The following is a 20,287-nucleotide window of genomic DNA, read 5'->3' as shown; positions in this document are numbered from 1 at the left end:
CGCCTTCCTCCTCGGGCCCAGAGGGAGATAAAAAGAGTCAGGACTCTTCACTGGAGCTCAGCAGCCACCATTAGAGTGACTAGGTTGACCTGTGGCATGAAATTAAGGAGCCGAGGCCCACTGAGCAGCCCAGCTGATAGAGGCGGAGGATAATAAATCCACTGAGAAAGAGTAAGGGAGGGAATAGTGGAGGGAGGTTAAGAAGGAGGGGTGGTGGGATGGATGTGGCAGCCCATGCAGCCTCAGGGGCACTCAGGATCCCTTTATTAGCATGGCTATTTTCACCCTCACCTTCAGCAGCCTGTCTTTTCATTGAACAGAAGTATCAGTGTGCATGTGGGATTAACTCTAAATAAACGACAGTGCCTGTGTTCGTTGTAAAGAAGGAACATGTCACACAGGTGGAGCTAATTGATGTGTTTTTGAAGGTGTATGGCTGAGAGGAATAAGCTATATCCAGCTTTGGCAACACAGGCAGCACTTGTTAGCAGGATCAATTCATCATCATGGTATTTCGGGTCATAGGAAAAACAGCCTTTAGTGTCTCAACAAAACATGGTCTAATAATAATAATGTTACCAGTGACATCATAATTACCGGGTTATATTCATGTGTGTTAAAGCTTTTTGGTCAGTAGTTAAAGGTATATACTATGCAAGAATTGTTCGTCACTGTTCGTACACGCAACATTCAAGCTTAGCGCCGTCTCTCTTCAGCCACTCTTTCTGTGCTCACTAGCGGCAGTGAAAGCCAACCCCAGTTCACTCTCGTTTTGGACCTACAGCTGTCTGCTTGACGTTTTGCCTTACTATATTTAGGTTTGGTGGGAAAAAATGAATACAGCATAGTATCGCAATGTTTTGTTTGGCAGTTTCCTATCGTCACACAGTTTCAAGTATCGAGTTTTTATTATATAAATTACTAATATTACAAATACAAATAAAACATTAGGTAGCCACTTGAATAATCATCAGTTGCTTTTTCAGTCCACTAGATACATTTTGCTGCAAATACAATGATTAAAGTGAGATGAACAGACTGAATCCCATTTCTACCCTCTTAAATCTTCCACTTGGTATTGAGTGCCCTCGTTTGCGAAATAACCCTTGATGAGGGAAGTGAGAAATATTAGAGTAGAGATCTTTCCCAAAGAAATGAGACACCATTTCATGCAAATCGGCATGGCCGACGTGGAGGCATCCGTCACGCGTTGTAGCAACGCAAGATACCGGTAGTCATTCAGGTTTGAAAATGCCGGCTCCAGCGCTTGTGTTGTGGCGTGTGCTATGTTTATTCTTCTCCGTCTGATGGTAACAAATTGTTTTCCAAAACTTGCCAACGTTGCTGACTTCGCAAGGTGTTTCATCTTCCACTTCGTTGAAGTATGGGTCGGGGCTCCCTTGGAATCTAGGATGGGTTTTAAGTGTTGGAAACCACTACCTCAATTCTGTTTTGGGACACCACTAGCCTAGGTGAACACGCACAACCAAGTGCAAGTGGGCATTTCTAGGGAAAGTGTGGGTATTGGGGCCGGCCCTTTCTCTTAACTTACTTAAACTTAAAAGACTTAAAAGAGATCACTGACTCTGCTGTCCTGACTTCCTTGGGCAGACTGTTCCAGAGCCTCAGGGCCCTGACAGCAAGCATTCTGTCCCCTTTAGTTTTCAGCCGAGCTTCTGGAACAGACAAAAGACCTCTGCCCGAGGACCTCAAAGTACATCCTGGCATGTACGGTACTAAGTGGTTGCAGATATAGCTGGGAGAAATCCCTGCATACTATATCTGTAAATACAAAAACATCACAGCAACATCACAGGATTAAAGTGCAAAAATGTGCTCTCTGTAGGTGCTGTAAGCTCTCAGTGTGTGCATAGGTGTATTTGTACAGCATTCAACATGACAAAAATGTCTAAGTGGTAAATGGTGATGTAAATAAATACAGTGTGTGTGTATCTGTCTGTGTGTGTTGTGTTTGCTCAGCCTCCCTAATGTGTGTAACAGTGGTGTGACAAAGCGAAAAGGAGAGCAGGAGGGACTGCGTGATTAAGCACCAAGTTGGCCGAGTTTCATGCAATCCGAGGCAACGCTGGCGCAAAGGGAACGCTTTTTCTTAGGGCTTTTCATAACCCTGCTGGTTATGAATTACTGCTTATGTAATCATCTGCTCTGTGCTGCTGAGGTCTGACCGGTTGGCATTCAAGCACCAATCGGCAGTGCACCATGAAATGAGGAGAAGCCTGGAAAATAATGTGACATCACATCTGAGAGACGGAGGCATTAGCTGCTGTCATGCACATCACAATTCACAGCTTAGATATTATATATTACTGTATTATAATATTACTGTAAATAAATACTTTTCATATCTTTAATTCAGCCTCCACAGAGAGAGAGAGAGGCACCGCCATTGAATCTCCTTAAAAAGCCAATTATTTGCTTCAAATCAAAGCGCAGGGATTTAAATATGGCAGTGTGACAGCAAGCACAAACCTATAGTAAAAGTAGACAATAACACAAAAGCGCAGTCGTGCCTCAGTCATTTTTTTATTGAATTTTATCCTTCTTTCTTTCCTGAAATCATTGTCTATGAGGTCTGGTTATCTACCCTTCAATAATTAAAGACACCCGACAGTGGCAGTGTTGGCTTGAACTCAAAGTTATAATCCTGGTGTAATTATAATAAAATCTGATTCTTGCCTGTGTCCTTGCCATCTGTTCTTTTTGACTTAATATCATCTTTTTTCTGTCTTCCCCACCTCCCTTCCTTCCGTCTTTCTGTCTTTCTTGTCTGCAGGATTTTAAGGACACAGTCACTCGAATGGTATTATAACAACGTAAAGAGTCGCTTCAAGAGGTTCGGCAGCGCCAAGGTTTTGAAGACTCTGTACAGGAAGCACATTATAGAGAGAGGAGCGCTGTCAGATCTCCCAGGTAACTTCATCCTCTTGCATACTTTCGGCATCGTTTTGATCGCCATCTGTCTCTTTTCGACGTCGGTTTGTCCAGAGACGTAATTTAACTTCCGCAAACAACAAAAAATGACTTTATTTAAGATACAAGGTTCTGATCGGACATTGCAAGTAAAAACAGACGAGCTGACTTGATTGCTCATTAGTTTGCTTTGTTAAATGATCAGTCAATTTGTTACACATGTTTTATTCTCTCTCTGACTGATTCACTTAATTACTTTCTCACTGGCATGTAGAAACGCAGATTTCCCCACAGACAAACACACACATATGCGCATGTCTCCAGGGTTTCGTTCAGGGTGGGCGATTGTTGAGTGGAACTATTTGTATTTCCACACTCTTCACACTTTAATTCATTTGATCGCAATGTCGTTAATTTAATTTCAGGAAACCACTTTCTTACATGGCTGCAGATCAATTTTAAAAACACTCTTGTGATTTGAACATTTTCTTCATATGTTGGTGCGTGTGTGAGTCAGTGGTGATGGTGATGGGCCACGGGTGAGCTGCCCTGTGGACTCATCCTGCCAGTTAATCCCTGTGGTGGCTCAGGCCACTTTGCGTCCTCAGTGAATTGTTCCCGTGCAGGACATCAGCAGCAGGGCAGCTTTTATTGACCCCCCCCCCCCCACTCCAGATAACATTGTTTTGACCCGGCTGCAACATGATAGGTCTGCCTCTGTGGCTGACTACAAGGCATTATTTCCAACCCTGGTACATGGGATTAAATGGATGAAGAGAGCAGAGAGGGGATAAATCAGGCCAGACTTGAGGCAGAAATGGATGAGGGTGAGATGAGGGGATGTTTAGGAATACACTGTGACCACAACTGGAGTTTATTTTCTCCGTCAAGTATTAAGTGATCTTGTAACCCTGAGTGATACGGCCAAGGCGAATACATCATAATCATAAGAAATTATGTCTGCTGCTATGCAACCCACACAGTGGAGGAATTCAGCTACAGTAACTGGCAAAATCTATATCTGTTATTACCGCAACATTATTACATTTTCCTTTTTGCAGACAGCACGTCTCGCCATTGTGAAAGCCGGCATGACTATCTCTGTGGGATAAAATAGCTAGATTTGGCTCGCTGGGAGTCTAAAAATATGTTGGTCAGAAAGAAGCTTACAAGTATTTACCCTAATGACATGGTACGTTAGTTCAGTTCACATCTGTATTGTCTCACAAGAGAGGATTATTTATGCAGCAAGGCAGCATGAAAACACGAAAACACAACACATGACCACAATAAAAACACTAAGGCAACTTAAGACATCAAAAGTGCAGACGAAACAGAAGGCAGTAAAAGGTAATGTGATAAAAGCAAAGAAAACTGCGAACATAAGAGTAGTTATAACCACTGAAGTGGCTTTAATGCTTTAGTTTATTAACTGTATGTGTCAGTCAGTCTGAAATATATAAAATTAAAGGCATCAGATACAATAATGGCTAAATATCCTTTTAAGATTTACAGTTCAGTTACTTAAAGAAGCAGTGTGTAGGATTTAGTGGCGTCTAGCAGTGACGATTACAGATTGCAAACTGTTGAAACTTCCTTAATGGGCGAATAGTGAACTCCTGGTAAGGATTCCTTCAGTGGTTTTTACTGGGAGCCGAATTATCCACAGACATCTCTTCCTCTCCAGAACAAACAGACCAGGTGATTAAAACTGGTAGAAACACTGAATAAAGCAGTTCCATGGTGCAAATCAGAGTTTCGTCAATGCCGTTTGGCTTGGCGCAGATAGATCACTAGCCTGGCATCTGCTGTGTTTGCTCGCCTTTTTTCTCTGATAACTTAAGATCCAAATGTTAAGATGGTTTTTACTGGGAGCCAAATTATCCACAGAGATCTCTTCCTCTCCAAAACAAACGGACCAGGTTATTAAAACTGGTAGAAACACTGAATAAAGCAGTTTCATGATTTTCTCTGGTAACTTAAGATCCAAATGTTCAGAAGGTTTTTACTGGGAGCCGAATTATCTGCAGAGGTCCTTTCTTTTCCAAAACAATCAGACGTGGTGATTTAAACAGGTAGAAACTCTAAATAAAGCAGCTTCATGTTAAAATCAGTGTTTCTTCAATGTTGTTTGGCTGGTGGCATCTTCTGTGTGTGCTTGCCTATCTTCTCTGATAACTTAAGATGCAAACGTTCAGAAAGTTTTAACTGGGAGCCGAATTATCTGTGAAGGTCTCTTTTTTCCCAAAACAATCAGAAATCGTGATTTAAAGAGGTAAAAACACTGAAACAAGCAGTTTCACATTAAAATCTGTGTTTTTCTAAAGCTGTTCAGGTCGTCACAGAGGGGCTGCTATCTACGTTGGTGGAACGCGAGAAAACCCAAATAACCCTATGTAAAGCCAGTGTTCGATTGGTCCGTTCTGGGCAACTGTAGAAACATGGTGATGCAGCACAGTGGATGTCGTGGAGGCGGACCTGCTTCTAATGTAGATCTAAACGGCTCATTCTTAAGTAACTAAAACATGACGATTCGTATTTTCAGGTGATTATACACTAAATAAAACAAACTTATAATATTATATTGTATTTCTGCCAATATATCTCCTCTCCTCTCCTCTCCTCTCCTCTCTTACATCATCTGGGGTAGAGGAGGAAGGATTATGCGACTCGGCTGCCGGTCTCTCAGCTCACATGAGCATGGCAGATTAAACCGCTTTCAATTCTCAAATACTCGCATCGCCGCTCCCACTAACTGGCTAGCTGACTTGGATGGATATACTGTGATGTATGTGCATGCGCAGGCCCTGCATGTTGTCTCAAACGGGAGAAACATTAGGTTTTTTGACCGGTAAAAATCAGTCCCTGAATTATGGTACCTTGTTTTTGCTCATTTTGTGTATTCTTGTGTGTCTACATGAGAAATCTTGTTTTTAACCCTTTACCCACCCCCTTCATGTTTTATATCAGACTGACTTCAGAGGGACTGTGAAAATGTCACCAAAAAAGCCAATGCTACACCTGTCAAAAGTATGATTGGGTTTTAATTTATTTGGAAACAAAGCCTATTCAAACCTCTTGTGCAGCAAATAAATGGAATAAAAAGCGTTTCCACAAGCTTGTAACAAACAGATTACTGTGATGTACATCAGGACATTTGTGCTTTCAGTTGAATATAATGAGATTTTACTTCAGCAAGTAAATCAGCACTAGATTGGAAAAAATCAGTTAGATAAAGATGTTGCTCGTTAGCAAACTGATGTTTCAACCTCTCCATTTTGCTCCAACAAAATGAGCTTTTATTATGTAGCCAAGAAACTCTGCCAGAGTCTTATTACTGGTCTCCTCTATTCATGCATATAGACAAGGAGCCACAGGAATGTAAAACATTCCCGTAAAGCTGTTTCCCAACCATATGTGGCATATAGGCTGCCTATACACGTGAGCTAGTAAAGTTTGTATTTTTATTATCACCGAGGGGCCGATGCTTGTGAAATCAATTCTATACGAGTGTGAAATGTCAGCTGACAAGAGAGATGTGACTGTTTTACATCTATCATGTCTCCCGAGAGACTGTGCGACCTTCAAACTAACAGGAAGACAACAGGGAGTGAACGATTTGTACTTTCCTGTCCATCATCTCCAGTGGAAGGGAGTAATACTCCTGTGTGACCTGTTACAAATGCCATACCGTCCTCTGGGTATATAGGTGTGTGTGTGTGTGTGTGTGTGTGTGTGTGCGCAGGAGAAAGTGAGAGTGTTGCACTGCATGATAGATGAGGCACCTGGAGAGTTTTAACATTAAACTTGAATGAAGTGTTGGTGACCATGTACTGTAAAAAGGAACAAGTAACACATCAGACAAGAAAAGACTTGAATGAAATCAACCATCTATGACATTTTTTTGCTTGAGCAGCTGAATTTCCGTTCTTTCATAACTGATTCAAGTACCTCATTAAGTGGTTCTGCAGATGCTGAGCATTGATCCGAGTACCTATTAAATTAGTAATTAACGCCTTGATGTCAGCATAGCATGAAATAAAATGGTTGTGTTTACTTGTATGTTAATGTGTTCTGTAGCACTAAACACTCTTAGCCTTTGGTGCACCAGAGACTGTGTCAACAAACTGAAATTAGATGCAACAGTGGAGCAGCTGTATCGTGTTGTGCTGAAAGGTTAGAGGAGGAAAAAGTTTTTTCAATTAAAAAAGAACATCTTACTTTATCACATTAAATGAAGTGACAAAATTAAAACATTAGAAGTGTAGAAGCATGTAAACATGTAAGATTATTGGGAGATAAATACCACTCTCAAGTCTATTTGCTAAATATGATGCTAGCGCCAGCTGCTAGTTAGCTTAGCATAAAGACTGGTAACAGGAAGGTCCAAAGATAACAAAATCCACGTACCAGTGCCTCTAAAACTCACTGATTAATACATCATATGTTTGAAAACCAAAGTGCATGGTGTAGTTTTTTTTTGTTGTTGTTGTTTTTTACATATTTTTTGGGCATTTTTTTGCCTTTAATGGAAAGGAAAGCCAAGTGTGAAGGGGGGAGAGAGAAGGGGGATGACATGCAGCAAAGGGCCACAGGCTGGACTCGAACCCGGGCCGCTGCGGCAACAGCCTTGTACATGGGGCACTTGCTCTACCCACTAATCCACCGACACCCCCATGGTGTAGTTTTTGGGGGGTTATGTGCTGGACAAATTTATGGTGACAACAAAGCTCCAGGGGCTGTATTCACAGCTGAGACAGACCAAAGTCATCACTGCTGCACTGTTGCAGTTTTTCAGTTTTCTGTTCTGGTATCTTGACCACTTTATTGCGCTGGGTGGGAAATGTGTGCGTATCCCTAATGAGATCGACCACAAATATTATCCCTGCACAATCTAATCTGTGGCATTTCATTTACTCACTGTCATCCAGCGTTTGGAGAATATTTCTCCAACGTCTTTGTGTTTCCACCATGTTCTCCTCTGTTTAAGAAACTCTTAAGCCTCTTAAAAGTCCTCTCAACTATTTTTCACCTTAGGAGCTAATTTAAGGTCTAAGATGCTCTGTGAGTAACTTTTATCTTTACAAGGACCTAGTCTTAGCTTTAAGGGGAAATTCTAAGAAAATGTCAAAGTAGTTTCTTAGAATTTTGTCACTAGGAGCAACTCTTAGCACTATGAAGCTTTATGAATACGGCCCGAGGTCTTCAGGTTTTTACACTTTGGTTTGTACAGATTAAACAAACCTGATATAATGTTGTTGTTAGTGAGCTTTGAGGTGCTAGTGGGCAGATTTTGTTCCCTTTGAACAGAGTCAAGTTGGCTCTTTCCCCCTGTTTACAGTCTGCGTGCTAAGCTAAGCTAATCAGCCGCTGTCTGTAGCTTCATATTTACCGTACAGACATGAGAGTGGTATGTGTCTTCTCATCTAACTAATCTGTCTCAGAGAATGCAAGGATTTTTCCCCCCCTAGGATGGCAAAGGCATGACCACCAACTCTGCCTCTGATTGGCTCATCATTACATTCACAGCCTAACCCTAACCAACCTAACCAATGAAGGCACTGAGTACCAGCCAATCAAAGGGAGAGCAGTGGGGGCCATGGCTTCAACATCCTTGGAAAAGATGTAGACTAGCCTGTCACTGGCCAACTATCAAAACCCTTGTCACCACATGAAACTAGTCTCACATTATCAGACCTGTGACAACAACTTCCAAGCTAGCAACCTACATGCTCAAATGTCTTTACATGTTTTATGTGGAGTTTTCTTTCACAGGGATTTAGCCATTTTAATGCAAGCGCTTGCGCCTCCACCAAAACGGGTTCCCTCTTGACACTAGGACACCCTTGCTGCATCCTGGGTCATGCTCCCCAGGATTGCGTAGGTCTGACTATGCAAGACTAACCCTTGACAAGACAGCAGTTTAGATCCCAAAATGTTGAACTATTCCTTTAAAAAGTGAGTATTCAGAAATTAAGAAGTTTATTTGAGGACTTGTGTAGACATTTCTGAGTCTTGCACTACACTCCAATGTTCTGCTTTGGCTGCACGTCGCTGTAAAATTGATCTGAGCATTATGTTTGTTTCCACCGTGATAAATCGGTGTGAGCACGCTGGCTAATACTTGTAAGTTTTATAACGGCTCAGCTATTCATGTAATATCTCCATCACAGTGTAATTTTTCTACATCACTCTCTACCTCTCTCGTCTGGTTTTATGGTAAAGCATCAAAAAAAAATTCCATGAAATGCAACGTGATGAGACTGTTTGAAATATCAAAAGCAAAAAAATTATGACTTCTTTTTTTTCTTCTTCTGTTTTTTTGACACCTAAATCTCATTCATTTCAAACGGGGGATTACTGTTGTCCTACTTTTCTCCTGCCTTTTGTGTTTGCTGTCACATCCCACCAAATGTCTGTGGCAGGCGTTCCACCTATCCAGTAAGATGACAGTGACTCGAGAAATGTTCAAACATATTATCACCTTCAAACATGCTATTCTCTCTGGGAAATTGAGAGAAGGAGAAGCAGAGGGAAAGCAGTGCAGTAGTTTGAAGCTTTCTGTGGCTGCAGCCGCCTTTTCAGTCCGATAGCGAAGGTAGAGATGAAGTCTTTATGTATGTGGGACAGAGGACACAGTGATGCACAAGGTACATCTTAATGCACAGTTACTTCTGATTTTTATGAGTGAAAAACTAAGAGTACTCCTCATTAATGCATTTTGTTTCTGTGTCTGACAGAACAGACTACACATGCCTCACCAGAGCTGCACTGAATTATGGGACGTGTAGACAAATCGTCAGGAGACAAATGACTAAAAATAAGCACGTGGTCTGCATCAGTTTTCATTTATTAACTTGAGAGGTTATATATCCACTTCAGAGTTTACAAGGAAGCTTAGCTAACAGCTGGCAGTCAGATTGTTGTTGGTTTATGAATCATCTAAGTTGAGTTGTGAGTTTGCCCTCATACAGTTTTTCTGACCGTCTCTTCTGTGCTGCGTGAATGAGCCAGTGTCAAAGTCCAACATGTGGGCTTCCATCTCAGCTGCTGAAGAGCTTTCCATTCACAGGCTGTTTTATTGGAAAAGATACAGAATAAACACATATAAATGAGAAGCTGCAACCTCGCAAGTTGGTTTATCGTTCAGTGTTAATTGAAGTTTGCCCTCCGATCACCTTTCAAATCTGTGGGTATGTTTCTGAAATCCTAATTCACTCTTGGCTCAACTTTTATTTCGCGTTGTTATGCCAAATATCCAGTCCGCTTTTTAAGTGAGTTGACCAAGGTCAGGTGATATATCTCCAGTTCGTTTCAATTTTACTCGCTGTGGGAATTCTTTTTTTACGGTTGCTGGATGCAGCTAAGCTAAATGAATACAGATACCGTGAAACCGATCAGCCACAACACCGGCACGTCCCACGAATGCTCATCAGACTTGGATCTGGGACTTTTGAGGCTAGGTCAACACCTTGAACAATGTATTGTTCTGCTGGGAAACCTTGGGTCCTGCTACATATGTGGATGCTACTTGACGCGCTCCACCCACTCAAACACTGTTGCCGATCGAGCAAAGTCCCTCATGGCAACAACACTCCCTGATGGCAGTGGCCCCCCCAGCAGAACAATGCCCCATGCCGCACCACAAAAACTGTTCAGGAATGGTCCAAGGAACGTGGCAGAGAGCTTAAGGCATCGACCTGGCCTCCATAGTCCCCAGTTCCCAATCTGACTGAGTATCTATGGGACATGCTGATACCCCAGACATATCGCCCATCCAAGGTGGGGCCTCTACAGATTGGACATAGCTCTGACATGTCAAGGTATGGACAAGGGAAGTCTGGGGATGCCCTATGGTGTTTGGCACCAGGGTCTTCACGGCAGATCCTCTAAATCCTGTGGGCTGCGAGATAATGTACCAGCATGTCCCAAGGATGCTCGATTGGATTTGGATCCAGGAAATTTGGAGTCCAGGTCAAGGTCTTAAGCTCTTTGTTATGTTCCTTTGGCCATTCCAAACTACGCAGTGAATCATTGACATCAACTTTGACATTCCTAATATATATATATATATATATATATATATATGTATGTATGTGTGTGTGTGTGTGTAAAGAATAGAATAAAATGGGGATTTGATGTCATCTTGATGTTATGAGAATCCCACTTGTCAAGCAGAGTGAGCACTGCATGTGATGCTGCTGATCCATTTTTGTCCAGTGGCCACTTAACCAAAAACTGTCTCAACCATCAACATTAAACACCAGTGCAGTAGGTCAGATGTGGCTCATCTAGTGAGTCAGCGCCAGGACAATGTGAACAGTGACCTTGCTTCCATTGCTTTCCTCCGAAATAGTGAAGCACAGTGTCGCAAACAAAGCACGAGGACCTCCTGATTCACCTCTTTCAATAGAGTTGTACTCATTCAAGACTTTCTGCAGCACCTAAAAGATAGCCCTACTGTAATTTGGCTCAAGCACTTCAGACTCTCACAGGTGTATTGTCGCTTTTTGGAGCACTTGCATGGCCTGTGTTCTTTGAGCTGAAAGCTTGGCGACTCAGAATACAGTGCTCTGTCTGTGGGGATTGGAGGGCAGAATGTTAAACAGGAGCCCAGAGCCACTGCTGCTGGAAAGCAAACAACTACAGGGCTCGGACTACATCGATGTCAAGAATGCACTGACTGTATTTGTGTGGTACTTACGGCCCATCGGTCGCATGTGAGCCTGCCTTTGTTGGTGGACCAATGTGTGTTGAATGAAGGAGATGTACTGAAAACTCTGACCTTTAGCAGCTGGACCTGACTAGCTGGTCTGTACTGTATACATTCATTCTCTGATCTGATTTTAAGGGGTATTTTGTGCCTTTTTGGGGGTATTTGGAGCATAATATTTATTCAGCTTTAATCATAATATAGCTCACATCCCACACGTCTTCATATCTGCTGAGAGCAGAAGACAATAGTGCCCTTTCACCCAGTTCAACATTGATCTCTATTACTGAGCTCTTTGCGAAATTGTTTGATGTTTTTGTTTCATGCAGTGGTTTGTGTGGGATTGACATTTTCTTCTGCTGCTGGCAACAGCAGAAGCAGCCAATAGAACATTGTGTTTTACTCCTGGCTGCATTCTGGGTGGTTTTCTGCAGCATTGTTCTGGTCCAGGTTCATGCACTAGAAGGATTAGCCCAGTCAGGCTCCTTTTAAGTCAGACACAGTGGCCCGCAGGTGACAGGAGCTGCATTATGAAAATGTAAAAAATGTTATACTGAGAGCTTGTGCTAATTATTTGAGACATTTTTGCTCCTTCATTTCGCATTCCACCTCCATCATTTGAACTTTAAAGGCCATGTTGGCCCTGGGACCAATTATTTTCTGCACACACATACACACGCACACACTTGTAAATGCTGCAAGCACCACCTGAATTGTCAGTATTAAAAAAAAAAATTAATATTTTCCAAAGAGTGCAGTTTTGTCCTGAAACACCCTATTTCCATTTTTATGACAGATTTAAATTACACTGGCATCACCTCCACAAAAGGTGAGTAAAAGTCTTATCTCCCAAATAAAAGAGAGGAATGAAGCGAAGCGTTTGTTTACTTTCCACTACCTCCCAGCCTGGCGTGATGTAAACAGACATCCTGTCGGTTCAGCCGTTGTTCTGAGGACGTTGTTTATGAGACTGTGTGTGCTGCCAGATGCTGTATTGTAATTGAAAGGAAACCGTCTGGACTCTCCTTCCTCCTCCTGCTGCCGCTGCTGGCACTTCAGGAACGTTAGCTCTAAGTGGAACTTTACTGGCTCATTTATTTATACAGTCTTTTGTGAGTTCCCTCTGTCTCTCTGCATATTCTCTTTTTATGACACTTTATTTCACTCAACTTAATCCCCACATTGAATGTGCAGTTTGCAAAATGTCTAAATTTTCAGGCCAAAACAAGACGATTTTCTAAATTGGCAAGCCACATTATTTGACTCAGTGTTCATCTGTCTTATTGAAAGCCCAGCTCAGAACAAAGCCGTTTTAAAATGTAGCATCGGTGTGAATCGGCTCGTCTCACTTTGACTCAAGCTGCCTGATGATGTCACCTGTGACTCAGCTTGTCAAGTCAGCAGTGACTTGTTTTGGAGCATAGTCACGTCATAGACACGTCACCTGTTTCAACAGCTTGTAGTGAAGTCAGCTGGTCAAGTCAGTTATGAACTGTCAGCTGGGGCCCATTCAATCTAACAACGGTGTGCACCATTATTCTATAGTATCCAGACTGAACGACGTTTCCTCAAAGTGGCTCGCAGTGGGCTTTGAGGTACATTTTCCTTTCATTTCGTGGGTGCTTTAGAAGTGTGACAGTCAGCAACGATGTGTATAAACCCCACTGTGTTGAGAAGGCAGTTTGCCAGTGTTATATTAAAGTAGTTTCACTAGGTGCTAACTTTTTCTGGCAATATGCAGTTACATTTCTTTAAACTGCAAATCATTTATTGACAATAACAGCAGGAAATCAAAGCAGATTGGTTGTTATAATAACAAAGAGAAGAATTCCCAGTACAGACATACGCTTGTATCTTTTCCATTTTCTCTGATCAAAAAGGTAATGTGGTTCTCCCACTCTTTCAAACACACACACACACACACACACACACACACACACACACACACACATTTGCACACTCAGACACCCTTGCAGATGCATGCAACCGCTGTCGTCTGTGCAGTTACCATGGCAATATCGAGCGATTTCCTACTCCACTCCCTTGAGTGGCGTGATGGCAAGCGGCGAGGAACAAAGGTGAGACAATGGTCATGTTGAGAAAATATAGAAGTTGAACATGAGGAGGAATGTACTGGACTCTCTCACACACACACACACACACACACACACACACACACACACACACAGACGCACGGTGACCTGCCACCACCTCTGTAATAACGAGGCAGCAGTGCCATTCAGGGCCAATTACAAATGAACACATGGCTCTGTTGTGTCACACTAGTGATTGTATCACTGCTGCCTCGTCAGATATGACTCACTGATGAACGGCAGACGTAAGTGGAAAGAATGACAAACAAAACAATGATGTGGTGTCCCCCCCTCTCAGTTATCACTGTCATCTTAAAAATGCTGTAGATGTTAAATCAGGAGTGGTGTCCGAAATATTGCATCTGGCATTAAACATTGTCATTTGATCCTTTGTTAATATGAAAACATTGATTATAGCAGCTTTAAATAAAGGATCTCAGTACTTTTATCAGTGGTTAGATGCAATATTTCAGACACTGCTGTTGATTTAAAGGGACAGTTCACCCTAAAGTCAAAATTACATATTGTCCCTATCGCCTAGTTGCAGAGTGCTGGAGATATCGGCCGTAGAGATGTCTGCTTTCTCTGAAATATAATGGAACTAGATGGTACTCAGCTTGTGGTGCTCAAAGCATCAAAAATGATCTGATGAACTCAACAGCAATGTCTCTTTCCAGAAATCATGACCAAGTTGTTGTGAGCAGTTTCATGTAGGGACTATTTTCTCTCTACAACTGTGTCACTGTGCAGAAGGAAGCGTCCATCTACTGCTAGCTCACCTAGAATCCTCTCTCATCCATGAGTAGATGCACACTTCCTTCTGTGGGGTGATATGTATACAACATTTGGCAAGTCACACCAAAACTATCTAGACCGATAAATAGCACTACAGGTAAGGGTAAAATATGTATTTTTTGAATGACACATAGAAGCATTTTGTGATCTGACAGCCCAATTTGCACAATGGCATCATTAGTCTGTGCACTTTTGAACCTTTGCAAATGACTGTTAGTAGATGAATCTGTTTTTTGATGTGACAATTGAGGTCTGGTTAGATTAGAAACAAAAACTACTTAGTGAGGTTACCTATGCAGATGATCTGGTAATCTTCTGCCCATATAGAGCTGGCCTGCAACAGCTGTTGAAGATTTGCTCAAACTATGGTGCTGACATCAAATATAATGCCAATAGAAGTGAAGAAGACAGAAAATTACTATTTCCTGGATTCTTTCAATCGGATGTGGCTCTTAGAGTGTGTAATGAGATGAAATGTCTCGGCCATTATATTGTCAGTGATTTAGCTGATGTGACAGTGCCACAAGTTATGCACAAGCTAATATGTTTGCTCGCAAATTCAGCATGTGCTCAGTTAATGTAACGATAGCTCTTTAGAACATTTTGTACCCCACTGTACACTGACTACTATAGAAGAGTAACATGCGAAGACTTAGTGTGGCCTATAATGATGGCATGAGACTGCTTCTTAAACTTCCAGGGTGATGCAGTGCCAGCCAAATGTTTGTAAATGTCAGTGTGCCCAGCTGCCCTGCCTTAATACAAAATCTTATATATTGATATATGTGCATGTTCTCTGTCTCAGAAAATGGTGTCATCCAGGCTTTGGCCAACCCTGAGCTGAGCTCGGTCAGGTTTTACATTGAGACTGTGGGGCCACCGGCTCTCCAGCTTGTTTGTGGGTGCAGTTTATTGAGTTATGTGCAGATGTCTACAAGACCCTAACAAACCAACTGCCTATTTGCTGGTATCGCTCCAGCAGAGGTCAGACCAGAAGCAGCCATGCTGGCCCTCGCTTGAAAGGCACAGACGAGTGAATCCCACCCCATAGCACTTGCGTCTCAAGTCCTGGCGCCCCTTCGCCACACATGCAAAGAAGAACTGGAACTGGAACTGCTACGTACAACAACATCTGACACCTCCAAGGCTGTCTGGGTCAAGGCAAGATGGAGGGACCAGTGGAAGTCAGCACCACTCCACTCCAGCTCCACCACTACACTGAAGACCCCACAGATGTTCACGGCCAGAATCTGCCCCGAAAGCAATGGACAACTCTCAGTTGCCTGAGGATAGGCGTAGGATGCTTCGGGCCAGCAATGCAAAAATTGGGTCTGGGGGACAGTGCCCACTTCGAATGCGGGGATCCACTACAAACAGTGGAACACATTATAACCAGTTGCCCCAAACACTGGCCCCTAATTGGCGATTGTGGTCTAATTGACCTTGACGATGAAAACTGGACTGGCTTGCCTCAAGGAAGCTGAAGGTCTAAGGACATAATGCCAGAAGAAGAAGACTGAATTATGTCTTTATATATGAACTTGCATTATGTAGTGTTGGGTATTTCTTGTATTCATATATAGTGTTTATTATATTCAGATAAATGTGATGAAAAAGTAGTATTCCTCCTGAGAAGTACAAAGCACTACACTACATGAGTACCTGTACTGTGTTACCTCTGACCACTTCATCAAAAGTGATGTTTTGTCTCAATAAACAGTAACACACATAGGTACATTTTCCTGCTTCGATATTCGCTGCGTGCAGGACGGCTTTCTGCAGGTTGCATCCGTATGACTGACAGGTGACAGCGACACTTTCTTGAACATCTCACAGATGGCCAGGTTATGCTGACAGGCTGTTGTGACAGAGGTTGACGCTGGTATGTATAGAGTGAGCTGATGTCGGTGTGGCATGAGTTATGATACCCAGTCCTCAGGAGCTTTTTTAGTCTGTATATTAGTGTCTCCACTTCCCTGCCTCCCTGTCTGTCTCTCTTGGTGTGTGTATGTGTGTGTGTATGTGTGTGCTGCCCTCCGTCTGTGTGTGTTTCTCGCGAGGCGGCTCACTTTCTCTGACAGCAGTCCTTTTGTGTCTACATTGTCCTGAGCTGCTGCAGGTAATTTCCCCACCTATTGTCGCCTTCCACACTCCCAGAAACTATAATTCAGCTCTAACCAAGCGAGAACAGTACAGCTCTGTCGAACGCCGCTTCAGTCAGAGTGAGACAACTCTGGGAGTGAAGGACGGGTGGAGCGTGTAATGGTTTTGGGAGTTGTTACACCGTGTTGCGACTGGGAGGACTGGGCCTGTGAATGAAGAGATACATAGGGTGGCATGAAATCAAATACACACTCCTCAAAGTGGAGCTACACAATTTTTTGTGTGAACCTGCCGTAAAGGCAGATGTTGCGAGTAGAGATGTATTTAAAAAAGTCTTTTCTGGTGGAGTTACAGCATGTCACTGCGTGTCTCTGTGAAGTAATGTAAGAGTTTGTGATTGCTGGCTTACAGGCTCCGCTCTAAAACGTCGCAGTGCTTTGACAAACAGTAGTTCATCTTGCAGTAAAGCTGAAATAGTATAACATATCTGACAGCTGGCTGTGTTACTGCTGCTGTCAGGGGAAAAAAAGGAAGAAAATGCCAGCTCCTTTGATTTTGATGTATTTGTTTTTGTTTTCCTGGCTTCATACTTTCATGTGTGGGCTCATTAAACCCCTTCTGAAATGGTTTTATTAAGTTAATTGCATTTTTATGCAAAATAAATGTCTTGTAGTTAGACATACGCTTGTGGGAGATATAAGAATGCATCCAATGGCAACACTGTGGTGTGGAAGAGTGATCGCTGTGTAATCGTCTGGCGTCTTGGCGGGGTTGCAGTCAGCTATGGCAGAGATCGGTGAGTGTCTCTGGCTCCTTGAAGGCGGACTTGCACCAGACCGCCGCGAGCATTCGACTGTCTCTGTGCATTCAGCCAGAAGCTGCAGCCTGTCCAGCAGGAACAGCAACAGGACTCTGCTGACAAGATTAATGTCGGAGATGAAGCCGACCCCGGCCAAGGATGGGAGTCATGGAGTGTTGGAAGAAGACCTAGGATTTGGATAAGTTTGGTTTTGGCTCCATTTAGTGCATGGAAATGAGCTAAAGGAGGGAGCAGAGGTGGAACTGGAGCCATGGTGCTCTTGTGTTTTGTCTGGAGCCATGTTTGAGAGTGGGCATGGCCTGTGGTCATCAGATGACATGGAAGTGTACCTGGAGTGTGGTCAGTTAGAGGACTCACTTCCCTCATTCCAGTAGCATGACTGTATTCTACCTTGGTGGCCTGGCACGTCCCTCTCCTGCACTGCCTGACAGTTCGTCTTCTTTAATAACCTGCACGTCCATTTATACTCTCTTCATTTTTACAGCTGGACTGATGAAAAGGCACGCACTAAACGCAAACCACAAGAGAACTGTCTAAAAGGAGTTAATGGGCCACTAAGGGAATATGTGGTTTCGAAGGCAGGGATGTTGTAACCATTACACCTTCTTTGGGCTTCCGTGGCTTTTTAAGTAGACCTATCTGAGAGCTATAATCACAAATGTTCCATTTTCGGTGACATGAATGCCCTTTTGCTGCAAGTCTAGATTTTGGAGTTTGTTTGAAGAAGATATGTACACAAATATAGCACTAACTCAGAGGAGACTTGGCCTGAATGAGCTATAAAGAAAACAACACTTCATGGTGATGCCTGTGCGCGTTGAGAATATGCTTATGATAAGTGCCAGCAAGTGATTAGTTTGAAAGGCAAAGGGAATTATCTTTTTCTTTCAATTGTCATTTCTTTTGTGTGTGTTTTTTTCAGTGCACAATAGGGAAAGGCACAAAGTAGAAGAAACAAAACTATACAATTGACAAGATGACAAATGGAGTTGGGAATACAGTTGACAAGAGTACAAAAAAGGGTTTAGTGGCATTGTGCGCAGTGTAACCTACTTTTAACGTTGCACAGTGCAAAAGAATATGCCGCTGTGGTATTATATGGTATGATATGAGCAGAATATTTGCATTTCTTTGACAGGCGTCAGTTTGAAGGCTTTTATCTGAAGACTTCATTTGTCGTTTTCTCCCTCCCTCTAGAAAGCAGCGTTCACGAGGGAAGCACCGGCAACGACAATGATGGCAGCATCTGTGGCAGTGACTCCGCCTTCTACAAACAGAGTGAAGGTGAGAGATGCGGTGATGAACGGGCAGCATTATTGTGGCAGTGCAGATGGGTAATTTCAGCCACATTTATAATTGACATTATCTTTTCCACTTTACAGTCACTTCTTGCCTGCTGTGGTAGCCATATTGATTTTTTTCTCCACCATTTGTCCCTTTTTCCATTTTCTTAAAAGGTTGAGCTCTTATGTTTATTGCCTATTAATTGTTGCCTTAGAGACCATTCTGCAAAGAGCGTGTGTGTGTGTGTGTGTGTGTGTGTGATCACATCAGTGCTACACAACACTAAAGTGAATTGAAACGCAGAGTGACAGTTCTTGTTTGATCATTAAACTGCACACACATTAAAATTCTCACGCATCCATACAAACATAAATCCACGGGACACACATAAAACCACTGACATGCCGTGTCCAACAAATGCACACAGATAAAATTATATCCTCCTACACACTACAGACAACACATTAGACACACATGCTCGCGCCATTAACTGTAAACAAACACCCCTTCACACAAAGAAATACACAAACAAACAAATAGCCCCAGTCTAATGATAACCTTCATTTAATTTCTTTGTCAGTAATTGTAAAAAGGTCATGCAATGATGAAGAGCTGCCATTTAGATCATGGCAGTTCTTGAGAAGCCCATAAAGACTGTGCAGGGATCTGACACAGAGTTATAAACTTAACTGAAATTTCAGAAAATCAGAGAAAGACTTTACATGCTTTTCCATCCACTACTGTTTGTGCATATTGGGAGTTGGTTCATCGAGGTAAACAGTGGGTGGCGCTAATGCTCCAGTCAGGTGCCATGATACCACTGCACAAGATGAGTACCAGTGAAACCCGAGGGGCAACCTCCGAGGCTGAAAAATGAAGCCGACCCAAAGTGCCAGAAACTGCAGTTCATCAGATGGCCACTTGAGGCTGGCTCCAAAGCAGGGTCAATCCCCACAGACCCCCATGTTAAAATGCCTCAAACTTTACAGCAGATATAATCATGTTTACAGCCCGGTGCTAAAAAAATAAATAAATAAATAAAAATTGGTCTCTAGTTTATTTCAAAATTCATGACAACTATACAGGGGGTGAATTTTTTTATATAATTTAAGGGTGGGGCTGCTTAAGTAACAGGTCATCTGTGAGGCAGTGCTACAGTCTATGAGTCAGATTCACCCCTTGCCCTTCCACAGCTCCAGCCTCTTATCCAAATATGGTCACTTCTTCAAAAAAACAATATGGCGACGGCTGAAATGCTGAACTAGAGGCTTCAATATGGCAGTCCACAAACCAGTGGGTGACCTCACGGAAGCTATGTCCATTATTTATACAGTCTATGGTGAAACCTCAAACAAAGGAAGACAATGGATGTATAACCTCCCGAGACAAAACATTTTGGGTTTATTTGACCTTATACTTCATTCTTCTTGACTTAGACCCGTTGTTCTCTTTCATAGACACTTTTTTATGCTACCTAGTGGTAGTCCGAGCACAATACACTAATCCATGTGAAAACAAGATGGCGGCCATTTCTGCCAAGTCAGTCTG

General features: G+C 42.6%; 1 protein-coding gene across 4 annotated transcripts in view; it reads left to right on the top strand.

Annotated features, from left to right (window-relative positions):
• Positions 1 to 20,287, top strand: part of myripb (myosin VIIA and Rab interacting protein b) — a 181,050-nt gene that overhangs the window by 132,868 nt on the left and 27,895 nt on the right. For all 4 annotated transcript variants that reach the window (XM_049564768.1, XM_049564767.1, XM_049564766.1 and 1 more), the window contains exons 4-5: positions 2,795 to 2,931; positions 18,653 to 18,739. In XM_049564768.1, coding sequence (XP_049420725.1) covers positions 2,795 to 2,931; positions 18,653 to 18,739 — 224 coding nt within the window. The remainder of the gene's footprint in view (positions 1 to 2,794; positions 2,932 to 18,652; positions 18,740 to 20,287) is intronic.

The sequence above is a fragment of the Epinephelus fuscoguttatus genome, linkage group LG21, assembly GCF_011397635.1.
Source record: "Epinephelus fuscoguttatus linkage group LG21, E.fuscoguttatus.final_Chr_v1".
Classification (NCBI taxonomy): domain Eukaryota; kingdom Metazoa; phylum Chordata; class Actinopteri; order Perciformes; family Serranidae; genus Epinephelus; species Epinephelus fuscoguttatus.
The sequence above is the reverse complement of the archived record's forward strand: the minus strand, read 5'-3'. Positions and strand labels throughout refer to the sequence as shown.